Consider the following 23,920-nt stretch of genomic DNA (forward strand, 5'->3'; position numbering starts at 1 on the left):
GAATGACACAGTGATAAACACATGACTGTCAAAACACTGCACGCCAACTAATACTGCGTAAGATGGAAATACAGAGTGGGCCTGTGTTGAACAACGTTAAGGATTCAGGGTAAAGCAGATGAGCTCTGCAGGATGCCCAGATGTGGGTGTGCTTTCAAATTCTGCCTGTAGGCACTGACATACTGGTGTTTCAGCAAAGAAAATCCTAAGATTTAGCCTAAATCTAGAGTTGTCTAATCACTGCTGAAGTCCTAATGGCCCAGGAAAACAGCCCCAGCCCCTTTTCCTGATGCTGCATCAGGGATTTTTATGAATAGAAAAGTTGAAAACCTTGGTCTTTAGACAAATCTTGACATTTGCTTTATATGCTGTGAAGGGATCTGCAATGTAGGGACTCACATATTTTGAAACAGACAGATGAACAGAACAGTAAAGTCAGGTCTTGCAAAATTACCATGAAAATGCTCTATTCCAGCACACTTTCTCTTCTCCTGTGCCATTTCACTTGCTGCAAACCTAGAGTCAGATATGGGCAGGCAGATTCCTAGCCCCTCATGTGACAAGAAGTAGTGGGTAAAGTCAGGCAAACAACACAAGCCTTTGCAGGATCAGGGCCATAAAATGTGAAATTTTCATGCATATTATGTCTAAGTACAGTAATTTATATTTACAATATTTATACATAAATGTCATTTGTTATGTTTTTTCTTCCTGAGCCTCCACACTCAAATGCAACAAAAATCCTGGTAGTTTCACCTCTCTTCCTAGCAAATTTTTAATAGCTGACTTCTGCAGTAATACCTCCTCTTACTACAACTTTACTGTTTTTACAAAATATACTAAATACAATTTACTAGTATGTTTTGAAGTATCATACATAATTAAACAAACAATGCTGTCAAAATGAATTTTAAAAAAGGGCACACTTTCTGATGATAAACCATTGCTCTTTACATATGATTATCTTCACTTATTTTCTTAGTAAATTACATAATCAAATCAATTCTCTGAACAGTCTTCATCTGAAATTTTGAAATTCTGAAGTATATGTAACTCTGACCTTGGAATTTCCACCCACAGGGTAAGCTATGAATGAGTACCATCAATCAACATATTAAAACTTTTTAAAAATGCCTTCTATTTGGACAAAATATGCTTTTAATAGCTTTATTTGTCATTGCTTTATGTGTCTATAAACACACACAGGCAGGCACAGGTACCTATGCAGAGCACCAAACTCAGCTCAAACAAGGTGTGACTGTAGAAACTTGAGAAACCTTTCTTTTTTGAAGATTTACAGACTTGAGTGAGCTTCCTGCTCACCACCTGACTTGGAAAGCTTTGAATGGGTCAAGTATGCCAAGTTTTTCTCCTTGACTATGGAAACAAGAGCCCATTCCCCTCCCTGAATGCGTGCAAAAAGACGGGCAGGATTCTAGCACAATTCTCCCTGATGTGCTGGCTGAAGTGCTTTGGAAAAAAAAAACAACCAAATTGAAAGCACCACACACAGCTCCTACCCCTAAAGTGAGCTAGGACAGTCAGAGCTGTGCCCACAGAGCTGTCTGTGACTGTGAACACATCTGGAGAGGGCAAATATTTGAGTCCAGGGCAGAAGAGAGATGCCTTCAGCCATGCTCAGACACTTGTGCTCCAGGCACACATGTGCAATGTTCAGAGCTCTGCTTACTGCTGACTTCAAGCCAAGCTTCTCTGACAAGAATTTTCAAGCTGTTTGCAATATTCTCTAACTTTCAGTCCATTAGACTGACGTTTTTCAATCTGAGTACCTGAATCAGGCAGATTTTATGTTTAGAAAACATTCTCACATAGACAAACACTTGTATAATGTATAGGTATGTGTATATGTTTGCATAAACACATTCTCAGGGAATTTCTGAAGCTGGTAATTGACTTCATTTTTTCCTAAAATCTTTACGTAGATTTCTCAGTGAAATTAATTAAAATATTTACTGAAATCTATAAACAATGCATTATTAAATTGATAGGGTCCAGCACTCACATTTTAGCACTTTTTTAACAATTTACTAAAAAAACCATTATCCACAAGTTTAAGTTGCAATGAACAGATGGATGACAAACGTATGCACAGATGAATTTAGTGACAAATCCATGTATCTAATTTTTATGCTCAAAACATAATACCACAGTGTCAAACATAATCCCTAGAGAATTCTGGTGCTGGGAAGGGCACCTCCTCTCATTTTACTACAGAAATGACCCTCGATTGGTGAGAACTCTGAGTTACTCTGCGTGACAACAAGCTCTGTGATCTCAATGTGTAGCAGTGCTGCTGGAAGAATGGGAAGGGAAAATTGTGGCTTTCTAATAAGGACACCTAATACCTGGCTGAACTGTGAGCTTCTAATTGGTCACCCTATGCCAGTTACAGACAGCTCCCTGCTGACTTCAAAAGACTGGCCTTTTGCAGCTGAGGGAAGAACTTTGTAATGTTTCTGTCAAGAGGGAAGATGCCAGGACATCCCTCTCTATTGCACACGTAGAATGAAAAAAAAAAAATCAAATGTGATGCTGTAAAGAAATAGAAACATCACTTTCACTGTCTCAGACCTTGCTTTTCCCCATATCTGGCAGCAAAACAGAGAGTTTGGAGTCAGCTATACTGTCTGTCACCTCAACAGGATCTGTAATGAATTTGCACATTTTACTCCAACTACTGTATATCTAATCAGAAAAAGATGTCTCCATATCTCCCTGATCTAGCGCCAAATAGTAAAAGGTGATTCCTTATGTTAACAATTTCAGCAGAATGGCTTATTAAAACCAGATTTTAAGGTATTATAAAATGCTTAGAAGCCCTTTAAAATGTCAACCAGGATCCCCAGAGACTGCGTAAAATGTCAGCCCAGCTCAAGCGCCTGTTTTAAGCAGAATGAATTAACAGCGTGTTGTCGGAGGTTGTTATCCAAAACAATCAGTTAAGAGGGAAAACATCAAGCTCTCTTTGTACTTTCTATATGAAAAGGGCCATTCAGAATGATCTGGTAGATTTCTGAAGCTGATTACTTAAAAACAGGTTTAACCAGGTCTACTCTCAATTTAGAAACAGACCAAAACTATTACTGCCCTGTCCCCCGGCTAATCACATCATACACCTCTGACCAGTATAATCGCTTTTAACCAGTAAAAGGTTATATTGCCATCAACATAAACAATTTAGCCTTCTAATCCTGTTCCCATAACTAATCTAATCATCTCATACCACCCTTTAAATCATGGGCTAATATCATCACATCTGCCATCCATGGAAATACATTTTGCTTCTCCAACCAATTTATCTCATTTCCACTTGCCCCCTGCTAACTTTTCATAATACCCCTCTAATCAAGGTAAGCCTCACATCTCTGACCAGTCTAAACCTGGCACATTTACCAGCCCTGCAGCTGGTTAAGAGTCCATTATAACTGCACTGCATCTCTTGAGCAGCCTGAAAAACCACTGAGATCTGCAGCACAGGTTAAAACACGTTCCCTGCTTAGCCACTGGCCTGAGGGGTCCTTAGGTCCTGTACCTGTTTTCATTGGTAAAAATGCAGTATCTCTAATTTGGTCACAGATGTATTATTTTTCTGCTGAAAACTAATTCACTGGCCTCAGTGAGCCTGATTAGTCACCCACTGTATCATCTAGCACATCACAGAGGAGTAACTTTGGACAGAACACGGTCCTGAGAATCTGATCAAATAGTGAAAAGTTGGAAGACTTTGGCATGAGATTCAGTAGATGATGTTCATGACAAATATTGATCGGGATGTGAAGAGCAGAAAATATGGAAATTAGGGTTTTTTTAGAATTCTTTTCAATATGTGGAAGAATGAAGAACCACCCACTGTAGGAGAAGATCAGGTACAAGAATCTGAAGGTGCACAAATCCATGGGACCTGCTGAGATGCATCTGCTGGACCTGAGGGAACTGACAGATGAACTGGCTAAGCCACTGTTCATCCTATAGGAGAAGTTGTGGCAGTCTGGTGAATTTACTGCTCTCTGGAAAAGGAGAAATGTAACCCCCATATTTAAAAATGAAAACCCAGGAACTACAGGCTACTCCATCTCTCTTCTGTGCATGGCAGAATCACCGCCACAATCTCAATAATTACAAAGATACAATAATTCAGGTTGTGGTTAGTACATGCTGCTGGGCAGCACAGGGGAAACTCCTATCACTGTTCTGGGTGCAGTGACTAAAGAGCGAGAGAGGAAGAAGCAATTTTGTTCTGTCAGGTGCTCAGCTAAACTCAGTCAATCTTTCCAGGCTTTGCTCTGGAAGAGCGGTGCTGTGTCATTCTTACCTAGTATCTTGCTGATGTTGGAATTGTGCATGTCAGGGAAGGCTTGAAGGATCTTCCTCCGCTCGTCCTTAGCCCACACCATGAACGCATTCATCGGGCGCTTGATGTGGGGCTCGTTGCTACCACGGCCTCGGGATTCCCGGTAAATCCGAGACTCAGAAACTCCTGCACTTCCTAAAAAGAGAGAGGAGAACATTTCCAGCTTGTGTTTCAGTATGCAGCTTCCTCTGCCATCAGTGACCTAGCTCAGGTGTGCTGCACATTCAGTCAGTCAGTATTCACAACAGGTTAATGGTTAATATATTGCATATCGCCTGGTTTAGTTATTCTATTAATTCAGTATCACACAGTATAGACCTGATAAGGAGTTTTGATTATTTTTTAATAAAAGTATTAAACAGCTTTTCTAAGACATCTTTTACTGCTTAATTACATAAACCAAATATATACTTATCAATGCAGGCTTACTTCGTGTTTTCTTCCTTTCTTCTTCAGAGAATGCTGATCATATTATATCACCTATCTTCTGCCTTTTCAGAAAGGGGGTGATAGATGGGAATACTGGGCATTTCTTAAGCAATTCTCTAACTAGCAAATGAATATTTATGTACTTGCCTGTTTTTCTGCTTACATCTCCTTACAATATAAGCAATACCAGAGTAACAAATAAACACTATTCTTGCTTCATCAAACCAATAAATCTCCCACAGATGCAGAACACACAGAACTTATGGAGGATCGGGTCTACATTTCATAGCTTCCCTGTGTGACCTCACTTAGCCCACATATATTTGCTGCCTTTAGTCCCTTTTATTATCATCAGAAATACATTTTTGGACCCATCTCGAGACATTCAGCGGACAGAGGGAAGGCTAAAGATCATCTCCAGACTTAAAACATCCCACAATGAATCCCTTCATAGCCACTTACTGCTAACAGCCTCATATCCCTTATGGGCCCCCAAAGCACTTGGATTCTCCCTCAGATCCTGCTGATATGCACACAAACCTGGAAATAAGGAAAAGCCATTTGTACTGACCATCAGAATCTCCACTCATGTTGAAATCCATCATTGCGTGGCTGAACTTCCCATCTTCACTCTGTTTTACTGCCAGCTGCTGAGTCAGGGTCTCCAGTGTTGTTTTGTCCTACATGGGCAAGATGACAGTGTTTGGATCAGGAAAATAATTAAATATTGTGACTCCAAAGTTTGTATGTTATTTAGGAGGTTAACAGGGAAGCTGGATAACTATTCACAACAGTTTACTGAGCCATGTATTGAAGAATAAGTAATAATGCTTTTTCTGGAAGAGATAGGGTTACAGACTCCATCATAAAGTCGCCTTTAGAACTTGCTTATTAGCTAGTGATAAGCAAACTCCACAGGGTTGAAAAGATTGGCTTAGTCAGGCATGATAAAACTGGCTGAAGAATATATGAACTATTTGAAGAATACTTCCAGCTCTTTAAGTTTTTGGGACTGCAAAACTGGCCTGGAAGTTTAGGTGATGCATGCTCTTTTGCAATGCATTTATTGTTTCACTCTATTTCTAGCCTGCAGTCAGGGTGCAGAGACATGGATGGCTTTGCTCTGTTTCCTTTTCAAAAGGAAATTCAGTATTTCAGGAAGCAGCTCATAGGGCAAAAAAAAAAAAACAAACCAGTTCAAACTTATTTAGGCCTTTGGAAAGGTTCAGCCTGAATTAAGCATGATCCCTGGGCAGCAGTTTGTGTTCCTGTCCAGACTGTTTTGTCCAGCCCCACTAACACCCCGTCTATCATTCATCTGGTCAGAACTAACTGTGAACCCTGGATTGCAACAGGCTGGTGTGTGCTGCCAATTCATCTGTCAGGCTGCAGCAGTGTCTGAAGACACTGCCAGAACAACGTGCTAGGGCAATTAATTCCAATGTTCTCTTCAAAACACCTCACTTCCCCCTGAATTGTTTGACTTTACAAATGCAAAGGTGTTCCATTTTCCAACTGTTTTTGTTTTCCCAATGACTTTTGCTCATAAGCGTTCTATCTTCCTGACATATGTTAATCATATGTTTAAAAATAAATCTTTCAGGGAAGCAATACTAACATTTCAAAATCTCAGGCACTGTGCCTTTTGCAAAGCTAAGAAAATGACATGATATGGCATGATAATGAAGCGGCTCCAGCTGAAAAAATTCTTTTGAGCTTCTTCCTGAAAGAAAAGATTTATGTTTCCTTGCTCTATTCCACTCCTGTTAACTGTAAAAGATCAATAAACTAAAAAAACTTTCAGTTTTCACGTGGCAACTGTTCCATGTAGCCTAATAATGTCACTGGGTTGCGTTACTTATGAAAACAGAAAAGAGAACAATGCGAATACAGAAATTCTTCCTGCAAAGTGATGCCCCTGCATCTGCAATTCAAAGAATGGTTCAAATTCATGTAAGTCACTGCACAAAGATTTTCTCAAGAGTTAGAAACAAGGCTTATCTACTCAACTTTGTATGCTCACAGAGTTTAGGGAACATGAGGTTAACTTTCCTACTTCTCACATTCATTTTCACTACGAATCCCTTTCGCACTCCTGGTGCTCTGTCTATACCCTGACACTTCACCATGGGAAGCATGCAAGATGAGTTACCCTCTTGTTTTTTGCAGGAAAAGCTCATGCAGCAGACACAGCCTATCCCAAGCAAAGGATTTCCATAACACTACGAGGCACAGCAGATCCAGAAAGCTTGGAAAAGCTTCAAATAAGCACCTGAAGTATTCAGGCATTTAGCTTTTACCAAACTCTTTGATCCACCATATTTAACTCAGCTCTCATTTCCAAAGCAGCCTGTCAGAAGTCAAAAAGTCAGGAATAAGTTGACTTTGTATTTCTTCCAAATCGATTGCAGATATATAATAGAAGTGAACAGTTTTTCCTCGGGAAAAAAAAACAAAAACTACTGTCAACTTCATAGTGCTAGAGTTCAAAAGTTTGTATGTCAGGAATCATTTTAAAACACTGCCACCAAGCTAGAATGCAAAATAACATTTTCTCTTGTTGGGTATATTGTGGGGGAGGGGAGTTACCCTGCTGCAGACTCTTTTTGAAGCATGTGTAAAGCTCTTAGAAAAAACAGCTGAGAGCACAAAGAACATGGGCTCAGCAGCTTCTTCTTTAGGCAGTAAATGCAGTTCTTGGAGGTAGAGGCGGTTCCATTCCCAGCCACACTCCACTGCCAGGATCTGATTTGAGTCCCAGGGTCAGTGGATGCTCTGCCACACTCCATCCTGGGCAGAGTTCAGCTTTTGGAGGTACAGCCACACTGGATGAAGTGAGGAAGCACAGATGTGATGGAAAGGGGGCCGTGAAGGAATGCCAGGTGAGCATGGAGCTCCTGGGCTGCCCTGTGCAGCATGGAGATGCTCTCTGGAGAACTGCAACATAAGCACTGAAACCATCCTTTTAACACAGTGACAATTTACTCCTTGCTATTTAAATGTGTAATTCAATCACCAATGATAAAATGGCAGCTAAAAGGAACTTCTGCATGACATTGCTCTTGAAACAGAGGATCAAAGCAGCCAGTTGTACTTTTCTGTGTTAATGTTCAGAAATGTTTTAAGTCTAAAAAGCACAAAGGCAATAGTAAGTCTAAGGCCTACTCTTCCTCCTGCTCTGCAACAGCACATCTCCTATGAGAGTTGGGGTTGTTGAGCCTGGAAAAGAGAAGGTTTTAGGGTGATCTAACTGAGGCCTTTCAGTACCTGAAGGGAGCTGATGAGAAAGATGAAGAGAGACTATTTACAAGGGCCAGGAGTGAGAAGACAAGGGGCAATGGCTTCACACTTAAAGACAGTATGTTTAGATTAGATGTTAGGGACAAATTCCTTGCTCTGAGGGTGGTGAGGCTCTGGATCAGGCTGCCCAGGGAAGTTATGAATATCCCATTCCTGGACAGGCCAGGCTGAATGGGAGTCTGAGAAACCTGGTTTAGTGGAAGATGTCCCTGACCATGACAGGGGTTTTGGAGGTAGATGATCTTTAAGATATTTGCCATCTCAAGACATTAAAAAAAAACCCAAACCACCCAACTCCCCCCCTCAAAAACCCAAACAGAGAGCAGGAAGAGATCAGCAACACCCTGGCAGGATACAAAAGTCTGACCACAGGTGAGCAGCATTGTGATTTCCTGTCCTACACGCTTCCCATTAAAAACACACCAGCTGATTTTCTCCAATCTTGACACAGAGAAACACTTTTACAGTCACTGAATGTTTGAAAGGGGCTAAGCAGCCTCTGTTGTTTTGCTTGAGAGCATTCAGTTGATGACTTACTTCATTTGATGGAAGCACCTATTTACCTTTTCTACAGAGTCTTTCAGTCTATGGGCAAATATTTATGGAACCTCCAAAGGAACAAAGGACAAGTTTTTTTCTTCTCTGACCCCAAACAAACTGGCAACCTGCTTATATTGCTATTCCAGCCTCCACTCACAGAATCATAGAATGGTTTGGGTTGGAAGAGACCTTAAAAATCAACCAGTTCCAAATGCACCCTTCCAACCCACAACAGGCAAGGTCATCTACATAACAACTTCAGACAAGAAATCCACAATTGTTTGAAATTTATAATAAACCAAGATCTCATTATCATCATGATCATAATTCAAAATCAAAGTACATGTTCCCAAAACTGCCCCCACTCTGATGTGTTGGATTAGCTGTTTAGACAGCAGCAAGATGAGGCCTCACCCAGTGTCAACAGGTGGGTACAAGTATGTTGGGTCCAGCACAACATCCCTTTGCTTCAGCTGTGAAATGCTATTCAACAAATGCCAGGTGGCATCTACTGCAGCCTTGAACTAATATTGCTGGGAACAACAGGCAAGGTTGGGCCAAACCCAGGAAAGAGGTATGAAGAACTGCTTGTGAAACAAGCAATTCTAAAAATTAGACAGCACAAAGCAGCAAAAACAAACAGCAAGGAGCACTCCTGTCTTTCCTCTCCTGTCCTCCAGGAGACATCAAGTGATTCCAAATTTCTGAATATTGTATCAGACCTCAGAAGGCTGAAAGACATTTTATAAAAATCCTATTTCTTCATGAAGGGCTTCCTAATCATCATTCCTATTGGATTGTAGGAGAGACTCTCTACAGGGGCAGCAAAAACTCTGTTGACTGGATCACTTAAAATTCTAATGGGTAAACCAGAGAAGATAACATTGTAGAGAGCATTCAATCTCCAAATAGCACAGTTGTCCAAAGTAAAGCCAGAGAGGTTTCATCAATAGCCACAATGTGATGAGAAGTTTCTAAAACTTTATAAATCAAAGAAATTACTCTGCCAGAGAAGACTGACTTGTACCACAACTCCTAGAAAAGCTCTAATTATATTTAAAAGAACAAAAACACATACACACATGGAATATGTCATGTAAAAAAAATATTAAAAATGACTAAGCACCACAAGTCAGACTCAGTTTTGTGGTCAGCTGCAAAAGTTAGCTGGCTCTCTGTCATGGATAGCTGTCGTAGTTTAACAAAACATTGATCTAAAAATGACAAGAACTTGGTTGCAGTCTCTTTCATAGAAGAAACATAAAACAAGAAGAGTCAAAACATATGTAGAACATCCTGATCCTGTTTGCCAGAACTCCTCCCACTACTACATAAAAGTGAAGCAAAACCTTGGAATGCTTGAGAAATAAAAACATCTAAAAAAAACCATTGCCTACTGCCCTCTGCCCTCACTAATCCCATCCTGCACTGGTTCATGGTCCCAGTGCTCAGGGTGCACCTGAGACCATTTCCACACCTACATTCCAGAAGGACTCCAAGGTCCTTGCAGAGTACTGTGAATGCTGGGCATATGGCAGTGGATCCCTCCTCCCCCTCTTTGAGACATCCTTTTGGCTGGGGTATTTGGCAAACTCTGCCGGCACTCTCAACTCCGTTAGAGCTGCATTTTGGCAAGAGCTGTTTTTCCGATTGCATAATTCAAGGTTAGCACTCTTGCTGAAGCAGTCCACTCTCCACTTTGCTGCTCCCCTCACCCTACCCCCATTTTCCCTGACAGGAATATTTCTCCTCTCAGTTTTGATGCCTGCAGAGGAACAGGCGATGTAGAACACCAGAGGAGGAGTGTTCAGGAACAGAACTTCACATTCCTGCTTTTCATACTCCAAGGGAACAAAGAGGCCAGGCAAAAAAAACAAACAAAAAGGTGGAGAGAGCCAAAGACAGTTATCTACAGACTGCAAGGAGAAACTTGCTGATCATTTCTTGCACCTAAGAATTCCACACACACAGATGGACACAGCCCGCTACCTTTGCTCAGTGTCAATAAATTAGAAAGAAACAGATGGTTGCCTGCTACTATCCTTTTGTGTGTCTCATTTCTTCCCTTCCCCTCCAACTACAGTTTGTCCAGCTATTTCCTGTATCTAAATGCTAAAGGTGGTATTTCCAAATAGATTTGAGTTTTGAGGTAGTTTTTATCTTAGATTGATGAGCAGAACCTGTGACAGTATCTGATATGGTTTGTGGCACTGAGGCACATCTCCTTCCCCAGCAAGGGCCTGTAAATATCAACCCTTCCAACACATACCTTGGTCAATACGCACCAAACCTTAAAGTTTTGGGCAGATTAATTGCTATGACTGCACAATAAAAGTTCACTTTATGACAGAAAAATGTATTTAATTATTAAACGAGCTGGTGGCACCCTGTGTTATCCATCCAAACCTGTGGTATTTTCCTTAACTCACCAAGAAGGTAAAAAGTCTCATGCTCCATCTAACACGAATGAAGACTTTGTAATAGTAATCTTTCTGTGCAATCCCTCTGCATCTTGTAATAATAAACACCAGAATTGCCTGAGTTTGAAAACTTTCATCCACAGTCTGACCAAATGTGGAAAACATGAGGTAGGCAGAGGCTTTACAGATGACAGAGCTGGAAGAACTTAGGGGAACAACTGGCAATAGTGAGAGCTGTGCCCAGAGGTTTGCACATGATGAATTATTTGCATTTCAGACTCTGCTCCTGCATATTAATGCCATGGCACATCAAAATAGGTACTGTGCCTGCTGTCTATGTCCAAGTCCAAATCTTGTTATAGCCCAGATCCTGTTACACCTCTAACTTCTGTAAGAGAATTTCCAGCTGTTTTCAGAGGGATCTTTGATCTAGATTTGGGTTCTTCTGTGTCACCTTGCCCAGGTGTTCTTCACTCATGAGTGAGTTACCCACAACATTACACAAAGAAAGGCAGGGCTATTAACTGTTTACCAGAAAGGAAACTGAGTCACACATTATGGGACTTGCCAAAGGTATCAGTAAGACTGATAAATGTTTTAGTAATTGAAATCAGCACTCCTGAATCTTACAAAAAAATTACATCTTAAAGCTTGTAATTTCTTTATGAATCTGGAATTGTGACTCTTGCTGATGGCACAAGGTACCAAGGAAAGCAAAATAAAAATAAAACAGTTATAGATCCACCACTGCAATGGACCTTGCTTAAGTAACGCCTGCAGGGCTGTAAAACTCATAAAAAGTACATGCATAAATGATAAAATAGAGTGAGATTTTCAAATGTTGACTCAATAATTATTAAACCCCTTCTGGCTACACAATTTTACGGTCTTCTACTATACTAATGAAAATGCAAGAAACAACAAAGAAGGGGTTTAGCCTTCCAATTACATAAACTCTGTGGACCACCAAAGAAGATGAAAGATTATTTATAATGTCACAGCAAGTTATCATTTGGGAGATTTTTTTTTGTTGTTGCATCAAAGTTGAGTATGAAGAAACAATGCATTTACCACCCCCTCAGCTCCTTCAATCTTCCTTATCCAAGATCTCTATTTTTCATGGAACAATCCACCCACAGAATCTAAAAGCAGCATTAGAAACAAGAAAATAAATTTTAAAAAAATTCTTTATTTGTGGCTCTTCCTGATTTTATGGTACTTCTTTAAAAATTATGACATGCAGACTAAGTTGGGGCTGCATCAGTTGGCAGAGGAACTGTATCTTTTCATTTACAGTATTTATTAAAATCCATATTGCTTTAATACTGTCTAGAAATCATTGCATCTGATTTGCAATCTACATGAAGTGTTATACAGACTCAGCAGAGAGGTTCCTTATGAGGTGTTACAGGGAAAAGACCAGAATGATCACAAAGATCTAGGCATTTAATTACTCTTCTCTCAGGAACAGAAACCAATTCACAGAAAGAATTTGCTGAAACTTATACAGTCATTTTTCTTTGTTCTGTGTTGTGGACACAGGGCTTCAGTTTCTAAGGGTTCTGAAGTCAGTATCTTTAAAAGCACTGAAGGCATGACAGAGTCCACTGAAATAAAAAGAGGAAAATCCTCAATAACTTGGCAAGGGTCAGGCCTCTAACGTGGTTTGGTTTTTTTTTTATGTTTTAAAATTCTTTACTTGAGAAAGAATGAAAGATTTACTTCATTCATAAAGTGTATCATTTGGCTTGGAAACAAACTGATGGGAAGTAGCAATTCCAGAGGACATAAAGGCCCTGCTTTTCTTTTGTTATCATCTCTGAGAGACAGAGCAAGTCAGGACTTCGACATGAAAATGCAAGCAGGATTGACCCAGCCCATTATTTTGAAGAAGGAATAAAAAGGAAAAGGAAATCAAAGCAGAATGAGGAGATGCTGTTTCCTTCTTAGGAAAGTTGTTACAGCACAGGCACAAGCACTGACCTCAACCATATCCAGCTGTAATCTGCTGACTGCAAATAGGTTAAGAGTTCCATGACCCAGTTTCTCATCCAGACTGCTCCTTGGGCTGACATGGCCTGTAACTCTCTGTGAATTGTTCAGTCACTACACCTTAATTTCCTGAACTCCACAGGATGGAGATAGCGATCCTTTCCCACCACTGTGAGGAGTTTTGAAGTCTCTGGATGAAATGTGCCATGTAAATTTTAATCAGGGACTTCCCAGCGAGTCAGAAAGCTGGTACAGTTGATCAGTGTGGAAAGGAAACATTAACTGGGGGAGAGAGGTGGCACACTAAAAATGAAATAAGAGGAAAATCACAACCCACACAGGATTTCCTGGGAAGGAGGGTCTGCATGTATGCAAAGAGAAAGCAAGAACACAGTCTCTGCTTTCCTGGCAATTGTTTAATAAACAATGGGTGACTCAACTGCATAGAAGCAATACAGTCATTGCAGACTACTTTTTTTTCCCCATTTTTCCCTAGAAGGTATTCAAATTATGAAGGCTGATGTACCTTTGCTTACACTTTTTCCAGCCCTGTTGAACAGGGCAGGCTGATTCCTCAGGAGCACAAATGGACACAACTCACGTCAGAATCAGGCCCAGCCTCTATTACACTGAAGAGAGGCACTCCACTGATGCTGGAGTCCATGAATGTGCTGAAAGCCCCAGTGGCTCGAGACATGTGATTATGTAAAAACAATAAAAAAAATCTCAGGAAGTAATAAGCTCTCATGGCTGTGGGGCACAGCTTAGAACTTAAACCCAAGGACTCAAAAAGCTCAGAAGTCGTTAGAAGAGCTCCACTTCACTTGTATGTTTTTTTCTTTCAGGAGGAAGTTGATCCATCTTTATTGGGTTTCATAAAACTTCCACAACAGTATAAACTGCTGCAGTCCTCCCTGATCCACTAGGCTGTGAATGTTTCCAATCTCTGCCCTTTGGAGTGAACAAAGTCTTAATTCCCATTCAGCCTTCAGCATCTACATGGGTCTAGGGTTCCTCCCTTGCCTCTCTGCCTCCTGTTCTCCATGATTTCAACTGGAGTTTCACACACACACACAAACATCTGTGGGCAGAATCTGTCCCTCTCTCTGTAGGCTTCATTTTTTATTAGCCAACCCTGCCCATGCAGCCATCACAAGGCACTAAGGACATAAATACACACATAAATATCCGTACTTAATCTTGTCTTTGAAAAATGGATCCGGGCATTTAATAAGTGATGGTCAATCAGGAGGGGGAAAAAAAGTGGTGTTTTAAAATGAAGAGCTAAAATCCTTGGGGGAAATGAAAAAAGTCTTCACTGCAGAATCTCTCCCTCTTATGCGTAGGCACTTGCTAACTGAGAGTAGTGGCACTGTGACAAAAGCAGCAAAACCAAAGGCAGGCTTTACTAAAGGAAAAGGGGGGAGGGGAGTTCTTCTACTGGCCATCTGTGAAAACAAGGCATGTGGCCATTAAATGCAGAGGCTGTAAATATAAATATACACAAGCTCCACAAAGCAAATGGCAAAAAAAAAAAAAAAAAAAGAAAAAAGAAAAAAGAAGGGGGGACAAGGAAACAGGGGGCCAGATAATAAGTAGATAAACTTTCAGCTGAAGCAAATCAAAATGTTTATTGGTTAGTGCTGGGCAAAACCAATTTTGATCTTTGCAGCATGCAAGCCCGATCTGTGTTTTTTAAATTACATTTATGAAAAGTTTCAGGAGAAATTGTAGTAGGTACAGTAGCCCTGTTGAACAGGACTCCTTGACCATGCATGATCCTGTTGTGGCTCCTGATTGGGCTCACTGGAAGTCTGACATCTGGGTGATGCAGGGGTGATGACATAGTACCTGCTTGACTTGTCACACATTTTGAAAACTTTGAGCTCTGTGCTGATAGCTTGAACAAAGAGGACTGCAACCTCCACACAAGAACTGCTGGCAAAGAATCTCAGTGAAATAAGCTTAGAAAGGGAGTAGGGAGAGGTGTAATAAGAGGGGGATGTACAGTTGTTAGGATAACACATTAACTTGTTTGTGCTCTGGGACTCTAACAGGTCATTATCTGGTTCTCACATTGTACAACCATTAGACCAAACAGATCTCTGCTCACACGGCAAGAAGAGAACAAAAACATTGCAGTGGTTAGCTTTGCTGAAGTTTTACAAGCCAGTGAGGAATAGAGTGGGCTACAGGATGTATCTATTAGGTCTGCTGAACTTGCAGGGAGAAGTGTGGACGTGTGTAATATCTGTGGGTGACACAGCCTCTGCTAGTCCTTGAGAATGCTGAAGTAAAATTTTCCAGTAAAATATGACAGAGGTTATGAAATTGGGTAGGTTTCAACTCTTGCAAAGTGATTTGGCTTCTGATGTTAGTACTGTGCCTCTGGACTAGTTTGCAGTGGGCTTCTGGCTTGTGCCAGGTTCCAGTTTCAATCATTACAACTTACTCAATCTAGCCTGACCCACGGACTCTCGGTGTCTGCAGTGAGAACAGGGTTAGTCTGTTTTACCAACCCTTCTCTTTTTTTCTCCTGCCTGCCGTCCTGTCCTCCAATTTTCTCATGACTTTCTGGTTCAAATCTAACCATTAGGGGAAGAAAAAAAGTTACTGAAGCAAAATTCAAAATTCTCTACTGCAAGAAAAATTTAAATGTCATGTGTTGAACCAACTGCTCCTTATGTGTTTAGTTAAGTGAGCTCCAGTGTTTTATTTCTCAAAGGCAGCAGGGAGTGTGAGTTTGAGATTCTTAATATTCCCCTTCTTTCCAAGGGAAGAGCAGGGACAAAATTCATTTCAGCTCACTGGATCACAGTGGTTTCTTAAGAGTTAATTCTGCTATCCCCATCCATCAGGCAGCCAGTGAGGCATCAGAAGGAATGATGGATGTAAAATTATTACAGGGCTGCCACCAGATATACTTTCTGCCATTTGTAACTAATGCTGGAACTGACACACTTTTTTCATTATTAAACATCCACATTAAGTCAACATTGGTCACTGTCATTTCATGTTTGGCACTTTCTTAAGGGGAAGAGGGAGAGGTGGGGGTGGGAGTGGGAAGGCTGGTGGGAGGAGGGGTGAGTGGGAATGGGAGGAAAGACATCCTGAACCCGGTGTTCCGTAACCATGAGTAATAGGCTCCTGCTTACAACGCTGGAATAAATATTGTTACAAATAGCTATTTAGTCACAACCCAGAAGACAAGTATATGTCAGAACCTTTTAAAAGGACACACTCCAAGCAATACCAGGGAGAACTTGAACCGCAGGTTAAGACACAGCCCCAGCACGGGGAGGGGTGGGATGGGTGCGCACTCGAATGTCCTCAACTTGGAGTGTGACTCCATCCCTACCCATCAGCAAGGCTCCTGTGGCTGGGTGTCCTTCCACAGCTGTCCCCTGGTACCCTGTTCCTCCTCTGTCACAGAGCACATCCCGAGCCTGGCTGCAGCCAGGGAATTACTGGCTGGTGTTCCTGGTGTTTGTGTTGTGGATCCCTGCAGGAGTGCGCTGTAGGCTGGGATGCATGCACACACACGCCGGCTCTTTGTGTTTGTGTACATTTCCCTTGCAGTTTTGGGGCTGAACAGACAGGCCAGAGCTCCCTGGCTGATGCTGCTTTTTGTGGTGTTTACCCCAAGTGACAACCTGAGCCGTGAGCTGTAAGAGGTAACGTGGTTTATGTATAGTACGTATCAAGCTATAATTAACTGTAGATGACAATTACAAATAAAGCTATGCTCTCGGGTTTCCAAGAAACCACAAAAACACACTCTTCTCATTTATACAAGGAAATGTTTCCAAGAAAAGTAATGTAAAAATATGTTTTACTGCATTTGCAATTAAAATAGGTTTTAGTAAAATTGAGCATTGTGATGCTCGAAGTTTTTACTGTAAGCCTCTGAAAATCAAATCTGTCAAGATGGTCCAAGTTGGATGCCCAAAAAGTGACTCACCCAAATCATCTTAGCCATTTTTAAAAATCTTTTCTTATGTATGACTCCTTTTATACAGTTTCGCTCTACTTCCACAAAATTCCTGTCTGACTACTGCCTTAGCTGTCATGTCTGGCTGTCCACAGGGATCAACCCAGCTGGGAACATGAGCGAGAAAACAGGACATATATGAAGAACCCAAAGAGCTTTAAGACTCCCAAAGATGATTTCCAGCCCCAAGCCTGCCCAGCTACCCATGGCAGACAAATCCCCACCAAGAGTCTCCCATGTACGCTGGAAATGGTGCAGAGCCCACTTCCACTGAAAGGCTGCAGAAGCAATTCTTACAACAAAAATCTCAGCAGGTCTCAGAGGATCATAGGTCTCCAAAAGTACACTACACTCTGCAGCACAGAAGGGAAAAAAAATTGGGTTAGCCCCAAAGGAGTGTTTGTTCCCAATAAATAATAATGTGCATTTCTAAATACTAATATGCCCAGGGATACATAGGTGTACATTAGGTTAACGCTCTCTTAATTCCACCCCCTATCTCCAGTTCTCTGCTCAGGAAGCAAAAGTGACATGCATGATGCCTGGAAAGTTCAGGGGCTGCCACTAAGTCCCTCACCTTGAGCTTATGAAAAAGGAAACTCCATCATAAAACTGTAGCACTACTTCTTGCTAACCACACTCCCAACTAGCTACTTCTCTACCTCTGAAAACAGAGGAAACCAGAATAAAGTTTAAAAATGGCAATCCTTGCTTTCCTATCTAATCTTTCTCTTAGAGAAAAAACCTTAAAGTCCTAGAGCAAAAAGACACAAACTTTAGAGAAGTTGGTTTGTCTGGATATGAAGTTTACATATTAAAATAAATCACAGAATCAATTAGGTTCGAAAACACTTCTGAGATCATTGAGTTCAAATCAGTGAGCCCAAATAAAGTTTTGGCATTAACTGTATCAAAACCCCAAAAGCCTTCAGTTTCTTTAGAAAAATTCTCTATTGAGCAAACCATTTTTTCTTCCTGCTACCTTGTAAAAGAACTCCTGTCTGCCCTCCACGAGCCCACCAGGAGGTATGAATTAGAGAGGAAAATAAACTTCAACTGAGGCTGAGGGTGTGAAGTGAAAACAGAAGGAATAAGGAGAATCCCAAGAATAGGAAAGTAACAGAATAAAGTGAATGCAGATGGTTCCACTCCTGTTACTTAATCAAAAGGCTGTGCAGAGTCACTAGAGCCAGCATAAAGTCATGTGTTAGAACAACAGCTGATCTGTATTAAAGAAGATTAACTGGCAATGCCATGGTGGAGGGCCTGGGATTATATGATGTGCTTCCACTGCCGAACAAGCCGTCAGCACAATTACTGCCCTCCGACGTGAATGACTGATCTGTAACCACAGCCAAACAGCATGCTGCTTAGGGGCCTGGGTGCTTCATGAAGATGAATTTCCATACCATCAAAGTGCTTTTAATGGGCTTCCTGATCCAACCACAAGGCCTGCTTTGCAAGTATATAGAACTCAGGATGAAGGCTTCCTGTCCAAAAGGATTTGGTCGGTTGTCACTTGACAATTCCCAGCCAGCACAAGGGAGGAGAGGGGGGAGATAGGTAGAGTTGTCTCTGCTTTGGAGGATTTAAAGGAAAAAAAAAAAAGGAAAAAGGAAAAAAAGGGTACAGATGCTTTCTGAATGCAACCAACTGCTGTATCCACAGCTGAATTCAATGTGCTTAACAAATAACGGCAATTTAGCTATGCTTGCGAGGAATAGCTTGAGTCACTTTGCATTAGCATCTGGCTGAGTGTTAAAGTCATTTCTACATGGGGAGCAGAGAAAAGGAATTTCTGCTCCGAGCATCCTTTCAAGAATGCTTAAATATTTGAATATAAATTCCTTTGTGCTTGTGATCACTTCTTCTTATATCTGACACTCTGCTTTTCCCTTTTCCCTTCTGGTGCTCTTCTCTGTGAAATGCTGTAAACATGCTCTATCCCTCTCTTTCTTTCTCTCTCCCCATAGCAGCACCCTTATTCTTCTGAGACAGAGTGTATGTACTGCCAGATACCTATTACACTGACCTCTTTTCTCCTTCCCCTTCCTCTCCAGAAAGTGCATGAAATTGGAGTCATTTCTACATCACTGACACCCAGGATAGGCTGATGAAAAAAGTACAGCGGTGAGAGACTCACATGTACATTTAACATTCATTATGCAGGCTGCTGGCTTCTCACAGCTTATTGATCAAACTCCATCTAAAACCAGGGAAAATGGAAAGCTATCCAAATTAGCAATCTGCTCATTCTGGACAATATTGTTTGACTCACAAGCTTCCTAGGATGACTGGATTTCAAGTTGCTGCTAAATAGCTGATCATTTTTATTCAATCTATTTATCTGCCTGTCTCAGTGAACTGCACAAGACTTTACAGTAGAAGTGGTTTCAATTAAATGTAGTTGACACCAAATATGACAACAGGGATCCTTGTACTGCACAAGGATGGCTGTATCACCTCAGAAAATACTGCAGGAAGGAGAAGAACAGGAGAAAGTCTTGCTAAGCCCAGGACGCTGAGAAGCATGCCGGAGTTGAGATGCGTATCTTAGGTGGCAGCATTATAAGGACAGCTCACTATAAATGTGGCAGCAGGCACTGGCAGGTCTATTTATCCTCCATAAGCCAAGGTAGTGCACAGAAAGACATCAGGCACTTATGGAGAAAAGAAGCAAATCACAACCTTGTGTGACTCTTAGAGAACACACAAATTTTACTAGAGAATATCCACTTCGTTGGTATTTTGTGTTATAGCACAGCTTCACAGGCCAGTCCAAAAGCAGAAGGTGGTAAGGCCCATATGTTCTGCTGCCTCTAAGTTTCACTGCAAATATTTGGTGCACTTCGTGTTGTCAATTCTCTGCTTTTCAATTCTGTTAAGTCATCTAACATGACATGACAGTGCTACATTGCAATGGTCACAAAATATCATATATGACGACCTCACAAGGCTAAATACCCAGAAGCTGAGCCTGAGTATCAGCAAAGCTTATGTTCCTAAAGAAGCTTGAATATTTTCAAATCCAGCTCATCTCACAAACACATGTAAGCATTTCCATAAAGCAAGATTTCCACTTAGACCCAGAGATTTCCAAGATCACCTTCTCTTAATACATGTTGACAGGCTGGAACAGAGAATTAGGGGTCTCCAAAGTTCTTGTGAGGGCTTTAACTATCTCTACCTCCTCCCCACTCTCCCCCAGGGGTCTCCAGGTCTCTTTCATGTCATTTTTTGGCTGCGGTTTCCATGTTGCTTTTCACTTCTTTTGAACTATTCTGCTTCAAAATTGGGGAAAGAAAAATAGGACAAGGAGGAAGAGAAGGGAGGAAGAAGCCGTGTATCTGTGGGGAGAGGCAAATGACCACTCTGCAGAAGGAGTCTGGGAAACTCACTTTTTCTGTCCTGCAGTTATTGAGAGCCAGGCTGTTCACCACGGCCACCTTCCCATCCAGCACCTGCTGCTCCCGCCGTAGCTGCTCCTTCATCTGCCGGGCCTCCTGGATTGCCTTGGTAACAGCATCGTGGTCATTTAAATAACCTGACAATATGGCAGAAGAAAGGATGCCTTAAAAAAAAGGAAGTTACAAGAAAACACTGTAGCTTTCACCAGTGGAATGCAGTTTATTGTTATTAATGAGAAAGAGTTAGAAGGCAATGCCCACAAACCTGTCTGTGCTCTGTGATTCTGTTGTTGTTATGATAGAGCCACCTGGACATAGAGCACGAGAAATCTCAGTGCCAAAATCCTCATTGATCCCATTAATTTCAATATTTCCCTGACACTGCAGAGGTTGGCCCTGTGGTTTGTATGCAGCAGGATGTAACCGGATAAGAGTTAGGGGAAGCTTTGATCATGCCAGCAATCCCAAACTCTTAAAAATAGACCGTTTCATTCTTCCCCTTCTTAAAACTTGTGAATACATTAAAATAAACCACAGGTGGCGGTGGTTTGCTATACATATGAAATGCATAATGGCTGAGAAGAAAAACCTCATCCACTGAATACACCCCACCACCACCTGTCATTCATAAATGTACAAGAAACCACAGCTACACGGACCTACATTCCCACTCCTATTCATGCTGCTAATAGTAGGTCAAATGTCCACTGTTTTGCTGCAAATTCACAGCCTAGGGCTTAGCCTTAGTAGTCACTGATTTATTTCCTTTTAAAATGTTACAAGAATCACCGGCACAGCTAATACTATTTAATTTTAAATGTGACACTTTGTCATTTTTTTCCTTTAGTGTACTGTAGATTATACTTATTATGATCTGCATGTGATTTGTAGGATAGAATACTGATGGAAGACTCCATGCCCCAGTGTATTTTTCAGATATTAAAGTAGAGGCTAATATCTATCAATCTCCCTTCTCCCCCTGCACATCCCACACGTGTGCGCACACACACTTCTTTCTGTCTTTTAACTAGGGCATAAAAACGGCATAAAATGAATCTGTAATATTAAATTGCCCAGAAAAGGGACTTCTGTTTGTGACATGAGGCTAAATCTAACCAGATCCATTGGTGAATTGTGACAGATGGAGGGACTGTGAGACAGAAGGCAGGCACTAATCACACACAAAATGACCGGCTTGCCTCAACATGTTCCATGGATTCCAGCAAACTTTACACCCTAATCCATTTTTAGAACAAAAAACATCTGGGCCATAAATCCTCTAATCTGCCAAAACACGCTATTAAATCCCATGATTTGTTGAAAAACACTAAGATTAAAGAAAGGAAATATAAAATGGCTAACTGCCGTGTTAGGAAAGTGTTATTAATACTTTCTTTGTCTCAATTATGAATGTTCTGTTCCTAAAGAGCCTTGTCTAATCATGTCAGATTACACATCCCTGCTGTATTGCTAGACTCTTCTATCTGATCTGCTGATTGCCAAAAACGTAGGACATTGTCTTGCAGCTTAAAACATTTCTGGGGAAGAAGCTGATGTCAGATTAGTTCAGTGCTGTGCTGCTGTCAGGATTTTAGTTTGGTTTGGGGTTTTATTGTTGTTTTTTTCATACTGCAGACAGAGTGGGACTGGTACTCCCATCTTCCGTGGAGAACAAAAGCTAGAAAGAAAAGTTCCTGTGCAGTTTGACTGTTGTTAACTGTACTGACAGCTAGGTTTTGGCAAAAACCCCAAGAACCCTGAGAGTTTTATATGAAATAACTTCATCCACATTGCTTTTATCAAATGACCCAGTTCGGTAATTCCCAACCAATGGAATTCCAATAATTCCAGTTTTCCCAGCATAAGGAAGAATATAGCCTATACTAGCACAGTGCTACCAGCTGATTTTTTGTATTTTTTTTTAATCTCCATTTTACCAACTTGCTTGGTTTCTTCCCCAGTTTGCATCTGTTAACCTTTGCATCTGATCAACCTTGCATGTAGTCAGAATAAATTAAAAATGAAGCAAATAAACAAACAAACAGCAGTATTAGTGCTGCTTTTGCTGTTGTCTAGGTATAATACTTTCAATCTGTAACAGAGCCAAATTTGCCTAGAAACTGGAATTCATGGCCTTCTCCAGACTATTTGGCTTTTCCTGAATACTGCTATCTTTGAGACAGTTTGGCACATGACAGTGAATAAAAGCAAGCACTCCTTATGTTTTTCAGTAGCTGCCAAGATGCTGGTGTGCAGGGAAATGATTAATATAGAAGCGAGTTGAATGTAAATTATTGTTGTTTAGGGTAGGTGGTGAATTATTGACAGAGAGGGGAACTGCATTACATAAAATGAACTTAGTTCCAAGGATTGCCAAACTAGCACAGAGATGTTGCAGATAATGGCAAAGAGCAAAGAGAAGTTGTTTCTGTTTTTAGTACACGGACATATGCCTGTTCCCAAAAAGAAATGCTTGGATTTAAAGTCATACATGAAGCCATGACATTTGTGACTGCTCAGTCTGTAGCACAATTTATATGCTATAGGGATAGCTCTGGAAAGGGCTGTGGAGCTGTGTGCCTGAGTGCAGCTATGCTGACAATCTCTGAGGCTCTGAGTTCATGTCCCCCAGAAGAAAACTCAACATTACACAGAAAACTCAACACTACACAGGCATTTCTCCATGTCATGGGAGCCAAGGAGCCTGAAGAACTGCTTCCAGAGAAAGGTTTTAATTTGATGTTAATGGGGGTGAAAAGTGACAGCTCAGGTGCATCCCAGCAAGGTGGGCTGAGCACACCTAGGATAAACTTGTGCCTTGTGCTGACAGCTCCAATCATTCCAGTACTGGAGGTAACTCTGACAGGTGACTGAGGGTTTCCCAGTGGCTTTTTGGAGAGGATGAGAAAGTGATCCCGTTTCCCAACCCTACTAGGGACCTTCATAGCTTAGCTAAAAATGTTAGCAAAATCTTTCATGGCGTAGCTCCTGCTGGAGGGAGACATGGAATTTCATGCTCACTTCAAGTTCACCAAATAGTGACATCAGGACAGTGAATCCTACTTGATGTAACTTCTGTTGGATCTGACCTAGCAGCTAGCAGGAGACTTTGTAGGGTGTTCAGGAACTTTTCTTTCTTCCAGTCCTCCATTAAAGCATAAACCTTGGCTAGAAATACATTGTGTCCATGCAGCTCCTGCAGCAGTTAAAGACAGCTTATCTTATATATACAGCATGCACAGTGATACTGCTCAGCAACCTCAAAAAGTCACTTTCTATATTTGTAGCAGAGAGATATACAGCAGTGAACTCTATGTCATTAACAATAACTTAAGTATGTTATCTTTTGCTCCACAGTTTTCCATGGTTTATTAATGGTATAACACATTAATTCTTCTTACAAGAGTGACCTTTAAAGCTCTGTTCATCCTCACAGCTTTTATCCAATTACCTTATCACTCATTAAAGG

The 23,920-nt window shown here is 41.1% G+C and overlaps 1 protein-coding gene across 6 annotated transcripts in view; it reads right to left on the bottom strand.

The window, feature by feature from the left end:
* The window catches only part of SOX5 (SRY-box transcription factor 5), a 290,140-nt gene that overhangs the window by 10,708 nt on the left and 255,512 nt on the right, over positions 1-23,920 (bottom strand). For all 6 annotated transcript variants that reach the window (XM_058852941.1, XM_058852940.1, XM_058852939.1 and 3 more), the window contains 3 exons: positions 20,443-20,588; positions 5,373-5,481; positions 4,334-4,507 (listed from right to left, as the gene is read on the bottom strand). In XM_058852941.1, coding sequence (XP_058708924.1) covers positions 4,334-4,507; positions 5,373-5,481; positions 20,443-20,588 — 429 coding nt within the window. The remainder of the gene's footprint in view (positions 1-4,333; positions 4,508-5,372; positions 5,482-20,442; positions 20,589-23,920) is intronic.

Source organism: Poecile atricapillus, chromosome 18 (genome assembly GCF_030490865.1).
Source record: "Poecile atricapillus isolate bPoeAtr1 chromosome 18, bPoeAtr1.hap1, whole genome shotgun sequence".
Lineage (NCBI taxonomy): Eukaryota > Metazoa > Chordata > Aves > Passeriformes > Paridae > Poecile > Poecile atricapillus.